We start from the raw sequence: 22,788 nt of genomic DNA, 5'->3' as shown, positions 1-22,788 counted from the left end.
CTTGGCACCTAGAAGCCTGGGTACCTAACGTCTATATAGGATGCCCGTTTGGGGCACCTAGGTGCATGAGCTCCTTATCTAGCAACCGTTAGATGATGAGTTGATCTGTGACGTCAGTGTTGCTATGGTAAATAATTAATTTTATTATTTATGTCATTAGTTAATTAGTACGATAAGCATGCATGCATGCATGGCAACCATTTTTGACATAATATTTTGTTTTCACACACGTATATAGCAGTATAATTTAATTATTATGTTCGTTGAGTACTATATCTCGGATACATCTTTATCAGGTATACACATAAATTTTACGTCAGAGTATGTACACATATTTTCACATTAGGAAATGTACGCCCATGTTTTTTGTCCGAGTATATACCCGTAAATTTAACGTTGGGATATATACATTTATGGATTTGTACCCATAAATTTCATATCGGAGTATGCAGATATATGTTTCACATTGGTTATCTATATTTATAGGTATGTATGTATAAATTTTATATTAGGTATGTATATTTAACAGTATGTGCACTTAAATATCACGTCAGGTATGTACATTTACGTCTATATACATATAAATTTGAAGTCATCATATATATATTTGTAGATATGTACATAAAATTTCACATGGAAAAGCGTATACATGGGCGGATAGCTAGGATTTGGGGAGGGGGGGGGGGCAATAACACATAAGAGCTAACACAAGTACATTCAAATCTTTAATAACACCATATGCTTATGCAACTAAAGTAAGGCGTCATTTTGTTTGTTTAAGTGAAACTCTGCAACCACCAAGCTAATCGAATAATAAGTCACAATAGTATCATCGAGTTCATTTTGCAGCTATTTTCTTCCCAGTAGAGGCAATGATGGTTGAAGAAGTTTTAATTTTGAAAATGTGTATGACATGTACTGAAGTTCAAAAGAAATTTAGTGGCAGCCATCTTCATGTCGAATGCATGTTTGATAATCTCATCAAAGATGAATCGTAGATAAATTAAAAAATGAAAAAATTAGACTTCCAGATACTATCTTACCTTAATTATGTCCTTATAATGAACGTTTGCTTATACAAATTCCGTTACGACGAAATAATACTTCCTCCGTTCCAAAATAACCGTTACAACATTGTACTAGCTCTAATACATAATTGTACTAAGATCAAGGCATTTATTTTGGGACGGAGGAAGTACAATATAGGGCGCACCTGAAGATTTAGATGTGATGGCATAGCCATGGATCAGCGGCAGGTCCGCAACCCACTAGCAATTCTATTTAGTACTGCACAAAGAAATGTGTAATAACTAATTTAACATAACTTGCAATTTGTATAATCTAACTTGCATTATTTAATATGCCTACGTGAGGATAAACGGATCAGGTTTGGACTTTCGCATGAGGCCTGAGGCGGAAGAATTGCAGTGAGAAATCATTGGCTGGATTGATTGGTTATTCCATACGCAGTTGATAGGCTCGAAGCGCTCAGCGCTTGGCAGCCAGACCTTTGCAAGTACGTGACGGCGAGTCGGCAATGCTCGATGAAACACTAGAGGGCGAAACAACAACCAACTGAATCGTCAGATTGGTGGACTGCCGATGCAATGCATTACGATACGTATAAATCCCATTATGGGCCATTTCTTTTGTTGGCAATACGTTCTGGGCTTTGGGCCTTTCAACAATCAGCACGTTAGCCTATTTCTTTGCTAATTGCCGAGTAAATGATTGAAATTAACATACAAAGTAGCGTAGTCCCCACTGGTATCTGTTGAAGGGGGGGGGGGGGGGGGGGGCATTGCCTCCGCCCCTGAGCGTATAGGAATAGGGTGTAGACCGACAACCCTATATTTCTAACATCCGCATGTGAACTAGGTCGAAGGTCGTCGGCCGCCATCATCCTAATCCGTTGTGCAACTTTGCCGTTGGGGTAGACAGCCGCCGTCCAGATACAATCTGTTGTGTCTCGCTTTGTCGCCGTGTGCGTCTAGTGCATGATATGTCGCTTCTTTCTGATTCTACTCCTATGACGCGTCAAGCGGGAGCTAGTTACGACAGAATCCCACATGCTTCTGTGTTCGGGGCTATGCTACCAAGCTTACCTAGCCTTCTATATTAAATCTTCTCCTCACTCCCCTTAATTTCAGTGGAGTGGACCCTTTCACCCCCTTCCCCCAATACAACATAAAATCATCTACATCCACGAAATGGCACAATTTCTCACTACTATCTCTGTCCACCAAGCCGAGACATGAACAAAGCCGGCCAATCTATTTCCATAGGAATAGCATCATCCATAATCAAATCATGAAATTCATTTGTTATTTTCTCCACTGCCCCGGTGTCCAGATAAGCAACATACATGTCCTCTGCGTCCGAGTTGATGAGCAACGTGCCACTCTTTTCTCCAGATCATAAGTATGTTCGCCACGCGCACGAAGACCTCCAGGACAATATCGTCCAGGAGATGCTGCATCAGGGACCGTTGTATGAGGGCGATGGGGAGCGACGTCGTTTCGTGTATGCATAGAGGTTAGGCTGAGCAATCGGAGCTGATTGAAGTAGCCTTCTATACATTATTAGGCTTAAAGCAGCCCGTAAAAGCCCAAATAACCACTTGCCTTCAAAAAAGTCTCCGGAATAGCAGCCTACTATGACTGGCATACTAAAATACTTGGGTATATAACAAAACCAAATCATATTTCAATTTCATACCGTATCATTTGAAATATCAATAACGTACAAACAAAAGACCATATAAACCAAACTATACAAACTGAATAAACGGAATGCACAACACAGAGTTAAATGGCACCAACCAAAGAAAGTCGTGCCACCTCCATCCGTCTTATGGGCTTAGCCCACCAGCATCCTTCTACGGCGTCATGTGGGGATCGACATCAGGAGGGAGCGACGCTGGTGGCAGCTAGGTCAACTACCCGAGCAACCGAAAAGAGTGTTGCTGGGCAAAGTTTAGTGGTGAATTGTCGGCATGATAACGAACACCAATACTACACATATGGAACACTTTATGAAGCTTTACATAACCTTCTATCTTAAATCTTCCTTCCCCCCAACCCCTCGAATTTCAGTGGGGTGGGCCCCTTGATCCCCCACTTCCAATCGTAATCATACACATCAACACCCCTATACAATGTCTACATAGCCTTTCATATGCCTAGCATTACTCGATCACGAAATAGCACAATTGCTTGCTAGTATCACCGTCCACCAAGCCGAGACATGAACAAAGACGGCCAATCTATTTCCATGGGAATAGCATCATCGGTAGTCAAACCATGAAATTCATTTGTTATTTTCTCCACTGCCCCGGTGTCGAGATAAGCAACATACATGTCCTCCGCGTCCGAGTTGATGAACAAGGTGTCGCTCTTTTCTCCGTGCCACAAGTATGTCACTCCCTCAATCCGTGGTCTCAGCTCGACCACCCTAGCAAGGTACCAGTCTGCACCCTTCCTCCGAGTCCAGATTTCTAGCCCGAGACCTTCTTCTCCCGTGTATAGACAGAATAACGAGAGGTCCCCATGGTGGTCAGCCATATGAAAATATTCCAAGGTGGGTTTGATCGCCGGTAGCGGCAGAGATAGCTTCGCTAAGGAGACATCACCGTCCTCACTGCGCGCATCAATTGTGAAATAGCTTGACGAGTCATCGATGGCTGACCAGCCGTCACAGAGCCAGTGTGCCATGCCGCCGCTGCACACGGCGGCATCGTTCTGCCCGTACGTCCAGACGCCATGTCCGTGGACGTCCCCGCCTAAGCGTTCTGTTGAGACGGCCCAGCTCTGCTCGGTGGACGAACACCTATGCAAGTTACACTCTAGATAGCCGTTGTCGCTGGCCAGGCCCATGGCCAGCACCCTGAAGAACGTTGAGTAGTTCGGCGTCACCGGCGGTGCCGTCCGCCGCCCGTTCGTTGACTGTCCGTTCGTCAAGTAACAGTCCTGGCTGGTTAGAATGGCATAGCGCAAGAACCTGACCGGCTCACATACTAGCGGCGGAAGCACATCGCATGTGCCGGAGAAAGGGTCGCACACGGCTAGCTCGACAGGGCCATGGTGGTCGTCGTGTGGAGCGAGGCGCAAGAGGAGGAGGCCACCACGCGCGGCGAGCGGCGTCGCGCCATTGAGAAGACCTGCGGGCGCGCCTGGGCCGAGAAAGGAGCGGCGGCCGGGGCCGAGCGCCGAATCTCGAACCGGGACGAATACCGGCGGCGAGTCGGGATCCGTGACTTTGTCTACTCCGACGAGCAGATCCTCATCCTGTTTTCCTTGTAGCCGCTGCTGGGTGAAGAAGCCGACCAAGGAGGTCGGATGGGACGCGTTGTCGGGCCAGCGGCGGCGAAGGAAGGAGCCGTCGGCGATGAGCGTGCGCCACAGCTTGCAGACCGCGGCGCACCGGAACAGGGCGGCGATGTCCGCCACGCGGGCGAGGACCTCAAGGAGGACGTCGTCCGGGAGCGCGGCGGTGGTCTCGATTCCCATGATCGGACGAGTCGATCTAGCACGGCAGCAATCGATGTAGTACTTAGGTACCGCGTACGTGTTTGTATAGCATTGCATATATTTGCATGCCTTCTTTTCCATCTTCTACCTGGACTCGTCTTCACAGTCTGATCATACTCGTCCTGTCTAGGCCAAGCACGCTTTCTGATTACGGGCTTGCTAAAACTCAGCCCACTGAGATTTAACTAAGTCTCAGTCGACCTTGCAACATTTTATCCGAACGTTTGTAACTTTTTAAACTACAAATTGCAACATCCGTCTTGTTGGTTGTAGCATGTTGTCCCTCATCGATTGTTGCGTATCGTCTGATATGACCAAGAAAATCACTAAAGATATTAATCCAATTGTTCAAGTAGTCAGTGATGTTTCAATTGTGCCAGGCTTGGAGATCCATGAGATATATGCACCAAGATATCCAGGCTTTGATGAGAAGTATGAGGTTGAGGAGGAGGTAATTAACGTTTTTTTTGAAAAGGAGGCATCGCCCCGGCCTCTGCATCGAGTGATGCATGCAGCCTTTTATTTGAATAAGGTAAAAAGTCCGAACCGAGTACAACAATCTGAGACCAATAAAAAGAAAGATACAAAGCGCCAAATGCGCACCAACCAGCGATGGTAATAGAACAAGATGACCAGCCACCTATCCTATTATTATGCTGTCATCCAAACCGGTTGAAGATACCCTGTGCTACCATCTCCCAACGGGCACACCCAGTAACCATCAGCTCCCTGGCTTCCGCAGGAGTGAGTAATGACCACGTGTGGATCAAGGGGTAGCCCTGAAGATAACCTGCAAAAAAATGATAGATTTGAATCTGTTAAACACTAAATCGTTCCTACAGTTCCAAATCGCCCACAGCAATGCACAGGTTTTCACACGAGCAATCTTTGCCAAATGAACACCAACTCCCTCTACCCACGTCACAAATAACGTGTTGATATTACTAGGGGGGCTGATATTAAAAGCAATGTGTATAAAACGTCATAAGATTTTAGCCATTGGGCATTCAAGAAAGAGGTGCTTGATATTTTCCTTATTGTCACAAAAGTTGCAACGTTGGTTGCCCTTTCAGTTACGTTTTGCCAAGTTGTCCTTTGTTAGAATAGCTCCTTTGTGGACAAACCACATGAAGATCTTTATTCTCAACGAAACTTTGACATCCCATATATGCTTGGATCGTGGAATGTGCACCGAATCTATTAGATGAAGATACATAGATTTTACAGAAAAGGCTCCATTCTTAGTCAACTTCCATTGAATAGTGTCTGGTCTATCCGACAATTGGATGACCATTAACCTTCTAACTAGGTGAAGCCAACTGGTCCATCTGACCCCAATCAAGGATCTACGGAACTGAATATTTAGAGGCGTGTGACTCAAGATTGTCGCAACGGACGCTTGTCTGCGTTGGACAATATTGTATAACTGCGGATATTGCAGGGCTAGGGGCATTTCCCCTAACCATGTATCCTCCCAGAATCTAGTTGATACACCATTACCAATGATAAATCTAGTCTGGTTAAAAAAAGGCATTTTTACACCTCATCAATCCTTTCCAGAATGGAGAATCATTCGGTCTAACGGTCACCTGTGCTAAGGTCTTATTTTGCAAGTACTTATTCCTGAGAATTTGTACCCACATACCTTCGGTTTCTACCGAGATTCTAAACAACCACTTACTTAACAGGCATCTGTTTTTAACCTCTAGATTCTCAACCCCTAAACCCCCTTGGTCCCTGGGTCTGCAAATGATGTCCCATTTAGTAAGCCTATACTTTGTTTTCACCTCGTCACTCTGTCAGAAAAAACGGGACCGATAGAAATCCAACCTTTTCCTTACCCCCTACATGTATCTCGAAAAAGGAAAGGAGGAACATAGGCATGCTAGTTAATACCGAGTTAACGAGTACTAAACGTCCTCCATAAGATAAAAGTTTGCCTTTCCAGCAACTTAGCTTCTTTTCAAACCGGTCTTCGATACATTTCCACTCCTTATTTGTTAGCTTCCGATGGTGAATAGGAATACCCAAATAGGTAAATGGTAAGTTTCCACTCTCACAACCAAACAGTTGATTATAAGTGAGTTGTTCAGCTTCGGCTCTTCCAAAGCAAAATAGTTCACTTTTGTTGAAGTTAATCTTCAACCCAGACAACTGTTAAAACAAGCATAAAATGAGTTTCATGTTTTCTGGCAGTAGGTAATTAACGTGACATGTGTGCCTCATTATATATATGATCGAATTGGGCGCCACATATTTTGTATGAGAATCTGGAGGAGTTGGAATCCTTGATAGCCAATACGTGCATGCAATACAAGGAGAACATGTACGTACACATGTGTGGTTTTGCTGGCAATCTTCTTTTCTGTCATATGTACGTGCATGTATATGGAATTAAAATCTGGTACTCCGTCCACCAGAGAACATATCGGAGGCCAGGTATCTAGTGCCTCGGGAGTTTCTTTCCTTATTTTTCAGAGTTAGACAATGTCGTGTATCGCCTATTAAGCGACCCTCTTTGGTGTCTGTGGCATTTATTCTGTGTATAAATTTTCTACGTGAAACTTGCACTTGGCTCGACGTCCGTCGTTCGTGACGGACTGCGTGCTGGTTACGTCTATTTTGGCAGGAGGTTCCTCGTGTGTCGATGGATTGTCCGGTCCGTTGGTCATTGTTACCCCATCTTAAGGTTACGTGTACTGTTCACGTATTTGGAAGATTTTATTATGGATTTTGGAGGAGTTCGTGCACCGTAAAAGATTGGGCCGAATCAAGTGGTGTGGTCGAGGTGGTGCCTTTATCATCGTCGTCACAACGGTTACAACATCAGTTGCCATTGCTTGCAAAACCGTTGCAACATTTTTCATCATCGGTTGTAGCATCTAAGCGTGCCGCTTGAAGCAAAACAACTAAGCTGAGTCACTCGACTTAGACTTCATTAAGACTCAGTCGACTGAGTTCTAGAGAGACCCTTCTGGTTAACATTTGATTCGACACCACCACCAAGGCTTGGTTAGGGTATCTCCAACGCTATCCTCTAAAACGGACATAGTGTCCATCCACGGATGATTACAGGTGTGCGTGTGTGGACACCGATAGGGGAACCGGCCATCCAACGCAGCACAGTCCATGCACCTTTCAAAAATGACTTGAACAAACATGATAAATTTCATGCAAAGTAGACTTTTTCATTTAAACCGGATCAAATTCTTAAAGTTTGACATATTCCATTAAACAAATGCAGACATGATTTTTTTAACATGGCAAAAATTCGTAGTAAAATTATGGCCAGCCATCGAGACACCCGTGTTAATCGTCCTGTTCTTCTCCATGTTCGGCGAGGAAGAGCACGAGATGGGACATGGGAGACATACATGTCTACACCCCTGAACTGGCTACACCTCTACCATGAGAGTGTTGAAACGTGACTGCGCCATCTTCATGGTGCAAAGGGCAAGGACCGCCGCGAGGCCAAGCGTCGACTCATTATCGGATGCCTCCTCCATCCATATGTCGTTGTCCCTCACGTCTGGCAAGCTCGCTGTCACTCTGACCTGTCGTGCACTACGGGTCAGCCAACTGACCACATGGCCGACCAACGTGAGCTTCTGCTCCATCGACAAGCTCCCCCTCAATGCGCCAGAGCTCACCGTCATTGCGTCGGAGGTGCACAGAGGAGGAAGGTAAGCTATGATGGTGAGGTGCATACTTGTTATGCGCGGCCAGGTTTAAATAGCGGGTGTTGAAATACCGCTGACTATTTCGGGCACTTGAGTAGGTTCCTCAACAACCATAGTTCTTTAATGCCCGCATGCAGACGAACAGGCAAATGGCAACAATGTGGTAGAAAGTCGTCATGTCGCCCCGTTCAATCACATCACTCTAGCATTGAACATGCACGTAGACAAAGCGGATGCGACACGGATGGCACTCTCGATCGACGCCATTGACCGAACTCATCCGCTCTGGGCCGACATGAATGCGGAGCCGGGAGCAGAGGTACAGTCACGCGAGAGAGGGTGTGGGGACGCGAGATCGCTTTGGGTGGGGCCGCTTTGTCAAAGGCGTTCGTGTCAGCCGTCCAGACACCCCAAACCCCCTGGTTTGTGTTCGGTTTCCGAGAATTCAAACGCGTAGACGCATCCCCGAACAAATAGAGGTCCGTGTTAGATGACAAACTATGTCCATACAAATCGGTCCAGGCATTTACGGATTATTTGAGTGTCCATATTGAAGATGCCTTTACTGTCGACTAGCGGGTCTATTATATTGGGGAGAACTAGAAGACCCCTGAAATTGGACCAAGGGATAGAGGAATAAAGGATAATATAAGAATAAGTCCAAGATGATACTTTGAAGAGAATAAGCGAGTCGAAGAACATCAACAATGAGATTCACCATGTAGTAAAGAGATTAAAGATGTCTAGCAACAACAATCACTAATGCAAACTAAATATAGCAGAAAATTGAACCTTTGAGTAAAATCTTTCGATATAGCTATGCTTTTCTTGTTTGATATAGTCGCGAGAAAGTAGTCCTGAACATAAGCGTACGTGCGTGGTCAAAGTTGGGCCAGGTATGAGCCATTCTACCCAGGCCCGAAATCCCAACAGCTGGGTCAGGTTCGGGCTTCACTTTTTTGGTCTGAAACCTGCCCGAAAGCCCGAACTTATCTTAAATGACATTAAATTAATAATTTGAATTAAAAATAGATGTGCTAACACATTGAAATACCCTCAAAATATTTAGTTTAATTAAAAGAGGACAATCTTCCCATGTTTTGGGCCGGGCTCTTGCTTGAGATTTTGACTTCAGGCATTGCCAAGTCTGTCTTGAAATCTGGCCTGGTTGGAGGTATGATAAGGACTACCTTCTCAAGACGTACGCGACGTTAACTTATTTACAAGAAGAAAAGGTACGGGACATGGAGTATTTGAACTCGAGTTCAGATGACCCATATGAACAATAAAGTTGAAAAGAAAAATGTTTGAAAAAATTTGTCATGCCTTACACGAAGGAGATCTTATGATGAAAATTTACAAACACTTAAAACATTTATCAAAGTTCATAACAAAAAAAAATTCAGAATTTTTTGAAACGTTTTTTATTTTTTACTATTCATGCGGGTGCATTTGAGCTTGAGCTCAAAAAGGTACTCACTCCGTTCCTAAATATAAGTCCTTTTAGATATTGCACTATGAACTACATACGGATGTACATAGACATATTTTAGAATATAAATTCACTCATTTTATTCCGTATGTAGTCTCCTAATGTAATCTCTAAAAGGTCTTATATTTTGAAACAGAGGGAGTACTTTTCAAAGATACGGTGTTACTTGTAAACTGATAGATTAAATTCGGAAAAAACACTGCAACGTGCGCATGCACCCAATAATATATATAGCGCCAACGTCCTCGCGGCGCGCACGTAACAGCGATGGATCCCACCCACCGCCAACGCCGGCCGCCCCGCATGCATGCATGCATAAATTCGCATTAGCGCCGCGTCCATCCTACTCCCATACTACCATCCAAACAAACTGACGACCGGCGGAGGAGAGAAATATGGAAACGTCAGAGGAAGAAACGGCCGGGACGCACGCAAGCGCAGCAACAGGAACGTCAGCGTGCGCGATGCTGATGCTGACGCTCGCCTTTCCCTTTCCCTTTCCCCGGTTTGCGCCGCCCCCACCTCAGCAACCAGCTCTCGCCTGAATCCTATAGCTCCCTCCCACCCCCGGAGTAGACAGCGACCGGCCGATCGACCCCCAAACCCTCTGCCGATTCAAGTTGGAGGCCTCCTCCGCTGCACTGGGCCGGCGATCTCGTTGCCTCCCTCACTCTGTCCACAGGATTTGGCCAGGTAACTTACGCAACAGCGCTGCTCATCTTTGCTGCAGTTATCGCCGGAGCTTAGCGATTCTGCGTCGTCGTTGCTTGCTTGCTTGGCTTGGTAGATAGCTGTTTGGGTGGTGTTCTGAGGGAGTCCTGCTTGTCCATTCGGCTTTTGGGTCAAGTGAGGAATTTACTACGAGTAGTTTCTTTTGTGTGCTCATCTTCTCTGCTCTGCTCCTGCTTCTTCCCTCCAACTGAGCACATCTTTGCCGTGGGCGAACATTCACTTCATCATCATGCTCGGAGATGAAAGTCTTGATTACTGACTAATCGGTTAATTAGTTGGTTTATTGATTGATCGGTTGGTCGGCCGATCGATCTCACTTTCCCCAAATTTACTCTATGTTTGGTCAAAAAGATCTCCTACCTACAGCCCGAGGGATTCTGATCCTGAAGATATGTGTACAAGACTGCACATTCATGATTGAGTAGTACGACTAGTAGCACATTCATGTTTTAGTTCATTCCGTTGTTTTTTCAGCTCAGTTGTTGGATGACTGCATCTCTCGTATGTCTCTTCCATGCTTACCACACATACTACATGTCTAGTCATGCTACTATTAATTTGTGAACCTTTTCAAGAAAACTTTGCCCAAATTTGGCAAGGGAACTTCACCAATTTCGTTGACCATTGGCCACACTTGACCTTGCCATTCATGTCCCATAGCTGTCTTTTATGGCCAGCCCACTCATTTCACACTCAAGGCTGGCCTTTAACAAGTGGCATGCTGCAAATATTTCATATTATTCATGATCAGTATATTCAGCGCGCGTAGCTAGCATCTTGACGCATATGTTTCACCAGTTCAAAGGGGTGCATCAATATTGTGTCCGACCTCGAACTGTAAAACTGTTTGCTGAATCACACATATCGTTTCTCTTGTTTTGACACAGTGAATATGGATGGGAACAACAGAGGAGGTGGACATTCTGAAGTGTTAAAGAACTACAATCTAGGCAAAACATTAGGTTTAGGAACATTTGGAGATGTGAAGGTTGCAGAGCATAAGCTTACGGGACAGAGAGTTGCTATAAAGATTCTGAACCGTCGTAAAATGGAAACTATGGAAATGGAAGAGAAAGGTGTGCCTCCTTCTCCTTGTACACTACTAGTCCAGGATACATTCGGCTTGCTTGTTCAATCTATCGAGTTATCTTCTTTCAGTGCCGGTAAAACTTGTGGGTGTGATCCTTGTTCCTTGTTAATCAATTAGTCGAGATAAAGTACATTGGTCTAGGAGACTTTCAGGTTTGGTTAAGAAGAAATTTCACCATGTGTTCCTGCTGCGAGTTAATTAGCAGAATTTTCAGCTGCAATTTCTTCATAGGCTCAATGTCTAATGCTTTACTTCAATTGTTTTCTCATATCTTGTTTCCAGCAAATAGAGAAATCAAGATAATGAGATTGTTCATTGACTTCATTCACCCTCATATCATCCGGGTTTATGAGGTCATAGAGACACCTAAGGATATATTCGTTGTGATGGAATATTGCAATAATGGCGAGCTATTGGACTACATTATTGAGAATGGCCGGTTACAGGAGGATGAGGCTCGTCGAATCTTCCAGCAGGTGCCTTTTCTGATCTTGGCATGTGGGAACACATTTTTTGGGAATAACAATAGGTGTTCATTAATGAAATTCACTGATCGTAGTATTTTCATCGTGAAATGTATGGACATATTGGAAAATTGTCCACTGTCCACATTCCTCACCTGCCTGCTATACAAATCATGATCAATTTGCTCGGTTTGCATTCATTGACTAAGTTTTACCAAAGGATTTGTTTTCTGGATACCATCTTTTCGGGAGGGCCCCGGAAAAGCCGTTTTCCATAAAATCTCTGAATATAAGGATTATTTCGCACAAAATTTTCAAACGAATTTCCAATTCAAAAACTTCTAGCATACAAATGTATTATATTTAACACATATATTTTTTTTGGAAAAGGAGGAACTTAGCCCCCGGCCTCTGCATCAATCGATGCATGCAGCCATCTATTAAAATAGGTTCAAAAGAATGTCTTAGATCCAGCAATCTTTGAAGCTCAAAAATCAAAACAAAGATGAAATGAAAACAAAACTGCCATATCCGGCGTAGCTAAAAGCAGACTACGAGGCCTATATTTAACACATATATAGTAAAAGCTAAGTTGTTGCTGGTCCGGTGATCAGTACGTTTCATTCCTTGCCGATAACCAACGGGCCGGATTCGACTATTTATCACCGGAACCATTGCTGATATGTTTTATGCACTAAAACTAAAGCTTACAAAAAACACGGAGTTGATTTGCTGACGTCTAGCAGTCACGCGCCGCCATCTTGACGTTTTATGGTTGCCCATGCATATGACCCTCTTGACATTTGAATTGAAAGGAATTGAAAATTTTAAGTGGTATCGAGTTTTTGGGGCTCAAAGAAATTTCCGGTAACCGGACAGTTACTGAAAAAATAAAACCTTTTAGCTCATGATCTGTACCACATAGAGCTGCAAGGTTTCCAAGGTAATTGCTTTGTCTTTTGGGTTGAACTGATCAAGAAGTTAACATGTTCTTGATGCCTCGATTGTTTTTGTATCACTCGGGTATCTTCATCTTTTGACGCATTGGTTATCATAGTATCAGTAATTAAACCAGTTATTTTAAATTACTCCCTCTGTAAAGAAATATAAGATCATTTAGATAACTACTTTAGTGATCTAAACATTCTTATATTTCTGTACGGAGGGAGTACATCTTATTCTTCATGCCTTGATTGTCTTAGTCTTAGTGCTTAAATTAAATTGTCCTTTTAAAACAAAAAGAGATGGTATATCCTTCTGAAGGTGAATCTGTAACTTGAAGGGTTCTTCCTGATTCACTGAATGCATATTGAGGTTTTGTCTCATTAATTATTCAATTAATATTTTCTTGAACAGATTTTAGCTGGTGTTGAATACTGCCACAGAATAATGGTTGTTCATCGTGATCTAAAGCCAGAAAACCTGTTACTTGATTCCAAATATAATGTGAAACTTGCTGACTTTGGGTTAAGTAATGTCATGCGTGATGGCCATTTTCTGAAGACTAGCTGTGGGAGTCTAAACTATGCTGCACCAGAGGTATTCACTTATCTGTATAGTTCAGTCTTTATCCTCGCGCTTCACATGCATCATCTGCTTTAATAGCTTAGTGAGTGTTTCTGCACAGATTATCTCAAGTAAATTATACGCTGGACCTGAGGTTGATGTTTGGAGCTGTGGGGTGATACTTTATGCTCTTCTTTGTGGCTCTGTTCCATTTGATGATGACAATATTCCTAGCCTGTTCAGAAAGATAAAGGTGAGACAGCACATATGTAGATTAATTTGGATCTGAGACAAGTGTATACCTTTTGTAGATTAGTTGCATTTTAGCAGTTATTTACTGTCTAGATATTTGACGCTCCTTGTTTGGTGTTCCAGGGAGGTACTTATATCCTTCCAAGCTATTTATCTGATTCTGCAAGGGATTTGATCCCAAAATTGCTTAATATTGATCCAATGAAGAGGATCACAATTCATGAAATTCGAGTCCACCCATGGTTTAAGAATCACCTTCCTTGCTACCTGGCAGTACCTCCCCCATATAAGGAGCAGCAAGCCAAAATGGTAACCGACTATTTCACATTTCAAGCGACTATCATACGTGCACAGTAAAACTTTTCAGCCTTTGTCCACTAATACATACAGGATCTTGGATGGATCGTAGGAAAACTAACATCGATACTTTTGACATAAAATGCTATTTGTATGGGTATAATCTTAATGTAACATTTGCAAACAAAGTATTGTAGAAAGGAACGGTCAAACTTGTGGCTCAAAGGTTCTTCTTTGTCGAACATGCAATTCATTTTTTATAAAGAAGAGAACGCCGACAGTGCGATGCTCTGTTCTCAGATATCCACCTTCATAGCTTGTATAAACTTTTATTTGGCGAGTAGTCTACATACCGTCATCTTTGTCATGCACATGATTAACCGTAAAACGAACTCTAATGCTTAACTGATAGGCAGTGATTCTGCTGGTTACTCGAGAGAGAAAAAAACTAGTCAAACAACAAAGCTATCCATCAGCTGTGGCTCAAATATCATGAAAAGAACTTTCTTGTGGGTAGAGATTATGAAAGTTAAATGTCATGTAACGATATAAAATTATGGGATAATTCCTTACTATTGGTAGTCATCACGAGATGAAAAGGTAGCACATCAAGTCACCTTGCAATGCCTTTTTATTTATATAAAAAAACTACTATGTCCAATTCATATTAATTGTCGCTGATTTAGTATAAAGTTATACTAAATTATGAGATTTAGTATAAAGTTATACTAAATGATGAGATTTAGTGTAAAGTTATAGTAAATCAGCGACAACTAATATGGATCAGCGCAAGTAACAAGCTCTCTAATGTCGTTTCTATGGCAATGATATGCTGATTTGATATATGTTCATTTCTGAAGATTGATGAAGATATCCTCCGAGAGGTTGTCAACCTAGGATATGATAAAGATCATGTGTGTGAATCGCTGTGGAATAGGCTGCAAAATGAGGTATATTCAAACAAAAATCGGTGGTTCATTCCATTCAGTTTTCATAACTGACTATAGACAATTAATGTTTTCCAGGAAACTGTTGCATATTACTTGCTCTTGGACAATCGGTTCCGATCTACTAGTGGCTATTTGGGGGCTGACCACCAACATCTCATGGTTAGTCCACATTTGCATCATATGTGACTTGTTTAAGGCATTAAAGGTTTAAGCACTATTAACTTTCTGAATGGATGGTTCTCTAGGATAGGAGTTTTAATGAGTTTACCTTATCGGAATCGGCAAGCCCAAGTACCAGGAATTATCTTCCAGGAATCAATGATTCTCAAGGTGGTGGCTTACGGCCATATTACCCTGTACAAAGGAAATGGGCTATTGGGTTGCAGGTCTTGCACATCGTCCACATTAATTCACTTTCTTTTGCACATCCAGCTGTTGAGCTAATGCATCACTTATCCAGCAGTCCGGAGCTCACCCTCGTGATATAATGATTGAGGTTCTAAAGGCACTTAAGGAATTAAATGTCTGCTGGAAGAAGAATGGACTCTACAACATGAAATGCAGGTGGTGCCCTGGGTTTCCTCAGGTCAGCGATATGTTGTTAGATTCCAACCACAACTTTGTTGATGACTCTACCATCATGGATAATGGCAATGCTGATGGGAGGCTACCCGCCGTAGTCAAGTTTGAAATCCAGGTGTGCAATCTCACTTTCTACATACTACTAACGTATTCTTTTGAAATAACAAGAAAAATGCTCGATTTTCTACTCAATGTCGCAAAGACTAGCCACTATATTCGGTTCATCATTGTTACCAAGTGACCATTATAATGTCCAGCAGTGGCCGCATGCATCGTTCTGATGTAGAGGCCGAGGGATAACCTCCTTTTCGAAAAATAATAATTATAATGTCCAACATGTGTCTGCTGTTGCCAACAAGTATGGTCTACTGATTCGTATTAATAAAACAAATAACTTCCCAAGTTTTAAGGCTGCATGGTATTGGTTGGTCATATAGTATATGCTTCAGGTGTTATAATTGGCATGGATGGTATATATATGCTGTCTATTTGGCTCTCAATTTTTTTTCTACAGCTTTACAAGACCAAGGATAACAAGTACCTGCTAGATATCCAGAGAGTTACTGGACCTCAGCTCCTTTTCCTGGAATTTTGTGGGGCGTTCCTTACCAACCTTAGGGTTCTATAATGCTTGTTATGGTTGAGTGGAGAATATCAGAACTTACGACTGTCCCATATGTGTGGTGCGGTTCATCTTACCAACCTTAGGGTTCTATAATGCTTGTTATGGTTGAGTGGAGAATATCAGAACTTATGACTGTCCCGTATGTGTGGTGCGGTTCATCGCCGCAATAGTGAATAAGTGATGTTGTGTAAATATATAGGCGGCGGCGTGTTTCATCTTCCTTCTACCCAGTCCCTGACAGCGAACCATGTTGTTTGAGTGACTAGTCCTGTGTCAAGCACCAAAAGGTTAAGTGGTCGTTAACTTATATGGTAAATATGTTGTGGTACGGTGAACCTTTTCTGATTCTGCAGGCTGCACGGCTGCTGGTGGTGATGCTGAAACACAAGCTTTTGTGATATTATTGCAAGATGTAGCTTCTATTTGCCTTGCTGTTGAACATGGTGATGCTGCGTGTATCTGCAATCATCGCAACCGCTAAAGAAACTAGAAAAAGTGCAATACTGTAGTAGTGGAATATCATTTGCTTTCATTTTTTTTAGAAAAGGAGGCATCGTCCCGGCCTGTGCATCGAGTGATGCATGCAGCCTCTTAATTGAATAAGGTAAAAATAGTTCGAGCCGAGTACAGCAATCTGAGACAAACAAATGAAAGATGCAAAGCGCCATACGCTCCCCAACCGGCTATGATAATAGAACTAGATGACTAGCCACCTATCCTATTGTTATATCGCCATCCAAACCGGCTGAAGATACCCTGAGCTACCATCTTTCAGCGGGCACACCCAGTAACCAAAGGCTCCCTGGCTTCCGCAGGAGTGAGTAATAACCACGTGCGGATCAAGACAGTAGCCCTGAAGATAACCTGCAAAAAATTGATAGAGTTGCATCTGTTAAATACTAAATCATTCATGTAGTTCCATATAGCCCACAGCAATGCACAGGTTCCCACACGAGTAAGCTTTGCCAAAAAAACATCAACTCCCTCTACCCACGTCTCAAATAACGTGTTAATACTGTTAGGGGGCTGATATTGAAGGCAATGTGAATCGAACGCCATAGAAGTTTAGCCAAAGGGCAAGCGAGAGGTGCTTAATAGTTTCTTTGTTATGACAGAAGTTGCATCGTTGGCTGCCTTTCCAATTACGTTTGGGCAAATTGTCCTTCGTTAGAACAACTCCCTTGTGGACAAACCACATGAAGATCTTTATTCTCAACGGTACTTTGACCTTCCATATATGCTTGGATATTTTTGGATCGGCACCGAATCTATGAGATGCAGATACATAGATTTTACAGTAAAAGCTCCATTCTTAGTCAACTTTCATTGAATAGTATCTGGTGTATCCGATAGCTTGATAACCATTAACCTTCGGACTAGGTGAAGCCAACTGGCCCTTCTGTCGTCGATCAAGGATCTACGAAACTGAATATTTAGAGGCATCTCGCTCAATATTTTCGCAACGGACGCTTGTCGATGTTGGACAATATTGTATAACTGCGGATATTGCAGGGCTAAGGGCGCTTCCTGTTGGAAATATGCCCTAGAGGCAATGATAAATAGTTATTATTATATTTCCTGTTTAAATATAATCGTTTATTATCCATGCTATAATTGTATTGAATGAAAACATAGATACATGTGTGGATACATAGACACAACAATGTCCCTAGCAAGGCTCTAGTTGGCTAGCCAGTTGATCAAGGATAGTCAAGGTTTTCTGACTATGTGCAAAGTGTTGTTGCTTGATAACTGGATCACATCATTAGGAGAATCATGTGATGGACTAGACCCAAACTATGAACGTAGCATATTGATCGTATCGTTTATTGCTATAGTTTTCTGCGTGTCAAGTATTTGTTCCTATGACCATGAGATCATATAACTCACTGGCATTGGAGGAATACTTTGTGTGCATCAAACGTCACAACGTAACTGGGTGACTATAAAGGTGCTCTATAGGTATCTCTGAAGGCGTCCGTTGAGTTAGTATGGATCAAGACTTGGATTTGTTACTCCGTGTGACGGAGAGGTATCTCGGGGCCCACTCGGTAATACAACATCACACACAAGCCTTGCAAGCAATGTGACTAAGTGTAAGTCACGGGATTTTGTATTACAGAACGAGTAAAGAGACTTGCCGGTAACGAGATTGAAATAGGTATGCGGATACCGACGATCGAATCTCGGGCAAGTAACATACCGAAGGACAAAGGGAATGACATACTGGATTATATGAATCCTTGACACTCAGGTTCAACCGATAAGATCTTCAGAGAATATGTAGGATCCAATATGAGCATCCAGGTCCCGCTATTGGATATTGACCGAGGAGTGCCTCGGGGCATGTCTACATAGTTCTCGAACCCGCAGGGTCTGCACACTTAAGGTTCGACGATGTTTTAGTATAGTTGAGTTATATGTGTGGTTACCAAATGTTGTTTGGAGTCCCGGATGAGATCACGGACATCACGAGGGTTTTCAGAATGGTCCGGAGACGAAGATTGATATATAGGATGACTTCATTTGGTTACCAGAAAGTTTTTCGGGCATTACCGGGAATGTACCGGGAGTGACGAATGGGTTCCGGAAGTTCACCGGGAGGAGAGCAACCCTCCCGGGGGAAGCCCAAAGGACTTATGGGTGGCGCACCAGCCCTTAGTCAGCTGGTGGAACAGCCCAAGAAGGCCTATGCGCTAGAGAAAGAAAAACAAAGAAAAAAAAGAAAGGTGGAAGGGGAGAGAAGGAATCCACTTTCCAATCCTAGTTGGACTAGGATTGGAGTAGGACTCCTCCTCCCTAGCCGGCGCACCCTTGAGGGTTTGGCCCTCAAGGCAAGCCTCCCCCTCCCTCCTATACATAGTGGTGACTTAGGGCTGATTTGAGACAACTTTGCCACGTGCAACTCAGATCTAGACACCATAGTTTTACCTCTAGATCGTATTTCTGCGGAGCTCGGGCGGAGCCCTGCAGGAGTAGATCCTTCACCACCACCGGAGCGCCGTCACGCTGCCGGAGAACTCATCTACTTCTCGGTCTTGCTTGCTGGATCAAGAAGGCCGAGATCATCGTCGAGTTGTAGGTGTGCTGAACACGGAGGTGCCGTCCGTTCGGCACTAGATCGGAGCGGATCGTGGGACGGATCGCGGGACGGTTCGTGGGACGGTTCGCGGGGCGGATCGAGGGACGTGAGGATGTTCCATTACATTAACCTCGTTTCTTAACGCTTCCTGTTGTGCGATATACAAGGGTACATAGATCCAAATCTTCTCTCGTAGACGAACATCATCATGATAGGTCTTCGTGTGCGTAGTAATTTTTTTGTTTCCCATGCAACGTTCCCCAACACTTCCCCTAACCATGTATCTTCCCAGAATCTAGTTGATTCACCATTACCAATGATAAACCTAGTACGGTGGAAAAAGGCATTTTTAGACCGCATCAATCCTTTTTAGAAAGGAGAGTCATTTGGTCTTACGTTCGCCTGAGCTAATGTCTTATTTTGCAAGTACTTATTCCTCAGAATTTGTTCCCACATGCCTTGGGTTTCCACTGAGATTCTGAACAGCCATTTGCTTAGCAAAGACCTGTTTTTAACCTCTAAATTCTCAATCCCTAAACCCCCTTGCTCCCTCGGTCTGCATATAATGTCCCATTTAGTAAGCCTATATTTTGTCTTGACCTCGTCACTCTGCTAGAAAAAACGGGACCGATAGAAATCCAACCTTTTCCGTATCCCAACCGATATCTCGAAGAAGGAAAGAAGGAACATGGGTATACTTGTTAATACCGAATTAACAAGTACTAAGCGTCCTCCATAGGATAAAAGCTTTCCTTTCCAGCGACTTAGCTTTTTTTCAAATCTATCCTCAATACACTTCCACTCCTTAGTTGTTAGCTTCCAGTGGTGAATAGGAATAACTAAATAGGTAAATGGTAAGTTCCCACTCTCGCAACCAAACAGTTGGTTGTAAGTGTGTTGTTCAACTTTGGCCTTTCCAAAGCAGAATAATTCACTTCTGTTGAAGTTAATCTTCAAACCAGACAGTTGTTCAAATAAACATAAAATGAGTTTCATGTTTTTGGCTTTGTCTAGATCATGATCCATAAAGATAATCGTATCATCCGCATACTATAGGATTGAGACACCCCCATCCACTAGATGCGGTACTAGTTCCCCTACTAGATTTTTGTCGTTGGCCCTTCTGTTGAAGTGTACTACTTCCCATACTAAGGCAGCAATAACGGAACAAAACACCCGGCAAAAGTCTAGGCCTTCCGTCATTTACCAAGTATATAGGTGCATTAATTAAATAGCAGTTTAAACATAATGATATCAAAATACTCATGTTATCACATGAGACAACTGGCACCTGCAACTAGCAAAGCTAATCATTAGAGGTTGAGCAAGCCTACTTAGCCAAACAACATTTGCTAGGAGAGGAAGGTGTTTGGGTTTTATGGCAATGTCAGGACGCATTTATATCAAGTGGTAGGCAGCGAGCATGTATCGAAGGAAACATGATTCTAAGCATAACAAAGCTAGATACGGTATCAAGGTCACGGTCATCTTGCATGTGAATTTTTCAGCCTGGAACTGCTCTTGATCTTCCTGCACGTACTCTCCAGAATCCACGTACTCGCTCTCCGATACCGATGCTACCCAAGATAAAATAACAGCCAATGAACACCAACACAACATGATGCAACAAACAATATGATGCATGTGTGAAGAAGGAAGCATGCATCACTATTCTAGTCACTTTCATATGCATTAGTTGAGTTAATAGAATTCTGGACAGAACTTCATATTAAGTTATCTTGGCATGCATTAAGATGGCATGAACATGTGCATCACGAGAAAACGATGCAAAAACATATAAAGAACGTAGCGAACGGAGCTACGGATCAACCAGAAACTACAAAACAAGATATGGAGACCTACGGTTCAAATCAACCACAAACACACTCCAATGACACTCCTGTGGGGTTACCAGGTTGCCACATGATCAAACAACCAAATATAAGTGGGGTGGTGCATAGGAACACACCACACCATCAACAATGCCCACACAAGCTTCAAATCAACTAAAACATGCAATCTGTTTTTAACAGCATTATAGCAGTTTGTCCACAACATTTAAAGTATCTACAGCCATCCAAATGAGCCAAACAAGATATGAGTCAAAAGCCATTCAAAATATCTACAAGCCTGTACAATAAGTTAATACAAAGGTGCCACACATTAGCAGATCTACACGCACTAACTTGGAAAAAAATTCAGATTCTCGGACTTAGTGAAAATCTCAGATTTTCACCAGCTGCTTATGCTCTGAAGCATTTTGGCAGCCTCCAAAATGATATCTACGGGAAGTGAATAAGCATGAAATTTAACAGGGAGCTAGACAAACACAAAATCTCACAAACTTTAGTTTGTTGATGGGCTGATTCCCAACACATGAGCCTTTGCAACTAAAACAACAAGGGAAGAAAATAACAGCAGATTCTCACACTTAGTGAAGATCTCAGATTTTCACAAAGCTGTCAGTTTCAGCCAAGTGTCAACTTTGACAAGGCACATAAGGTGCATACAAATTCCTATGAACAAAACAAAGACCCCATATTGTAAAGGGGTTCACCCACTACTGCCACATCAAGGATTCATCCTCATAGGATCAAGGCCACACATAATACAAAGCACTAAAGATGGCATCATGGCAGAAAATGACAGTTTTATGAAGTTGCTCTAAAGTGAAATCTGATTCCACCAATGGATTCCTGGGATGATTCTACCCCAAAAGCATATATAATACATGGGTACTTGCATGAAACATCTAGGCACAAAGCTAGCTCGAAAAACAACCTAGAATCCAAAACACAAGCACACACCACTACGCTACATCACTGGATCTGACCAGAGAGGGGCAACAGAGAAGGTGAGCCTCCTCTGTAGCGCTGCACAGGGAAAAACTAAGGAAAAACAAAAGGGGCCTCGCGGGGATCGAACCCACAACCTGCCGAAGCAACAACGCGCCCCTTACCACTTTGCTACGCAATCGATTCTTAACAGAGAGGGGGGAGTTGCTCTTTTAAGCATCCCCCTCGCATCTAACTGCACGCACACAACGCACAGGAACAGGGGAGTCTCTGGCGGTGCTCCGGCGATCTACGCGGGACGGCAGGCTACGACGCGATGATAAAAGGAAGTGGGAGAAGATGCGCTCACACAGGAGGCCAACGGGGCCGTCGTAGGGGAAGAAGCGCTTGGGGATGCCCCCAGAGAAGAAGCGGGATGGCCGCGGCGGAGTAGCACGACGATGAGGAAGAAGGGGAGGTGGCCGTCGCTGTTGTGGTCCTCCGGGGCTTCTAGCGCCGGGAATGGAACGCGGGGAGACCCCCCCGAGCTCACGGACATCTCCGACGACGCCGGAGACGATGGAGACGCGGCGTAGACGGCGACGCCATTCTCTCTCTTTCTGCAACTCTCTCTGGTCTCTCCTTCACAGAACCCTACCTGAGAGGAAGAAAGGAAAGAGATGGAGGAGAGGGTGGCGGCGCGAGGGAGGAACCCTATGCACGGACGCCAAGG

The 22,788-nt window shown here is 43.4% G+C and overlaps 1 protein-coding gene across 1 annotated transcript; it reads left to right on the top strand.

Moving 5' to 3' along the window:
• Positions 1–10,095: 10,095 nt before the first annotated feature.
• On the top strand, positions 10,096–16,393 carry LOC123440949 (carbon catabolite-derepressing protein kinase-like). Its single transcript, XM_045117487.1, has 11 exons — positions 10,096–10,394; positions 11,321–11,509; positions 11,806–11,999; positions 13,344–13,526; positions 13,615–13,746; positions 13,869–14,054; positions 14,903–14,992; positions 15,068–15,151; positions 15,238–15,378; positions 15,456–15,689; positions 16,089–16,393. The coding sequence occupies exons 2-11, from the start codon at positions 11,326–11,328 to the stop codon at positions 16,200–16,202; spliced, it is 1,542 nt and encodes a 513-aa protein (XP_044973422.1). The 5' UTR covers positions 10,096–10,394; positions 11,321–11,325; the 3' UTR covers positions 16,203–16,393.
• The last annotated feature ends 6,395 nt before the right edge of the window (positions 16,394–22,788 follow it).

Source organism: Hordeum vulgare, chromosome 3H, assembly GCF_904849725.1.
Source record: "Hordeum vulgare subsp. vulgare chromosome 3H, MorexV3_pseudomolecules_assembly, whole genome shotgun sequence".
Taxonomy (NCBI): domain Eukaryota; kingdom Viridiplantae; phylum Streptophyta; class Magnoliopsida; order Poales; family Poaceae; genus Hordeum; species Hordeum vulgare.
Note: the sequence above shows the minus strand (reverse complement) of the source record. Positions and strands in the feature narration are given on the sequence as shown.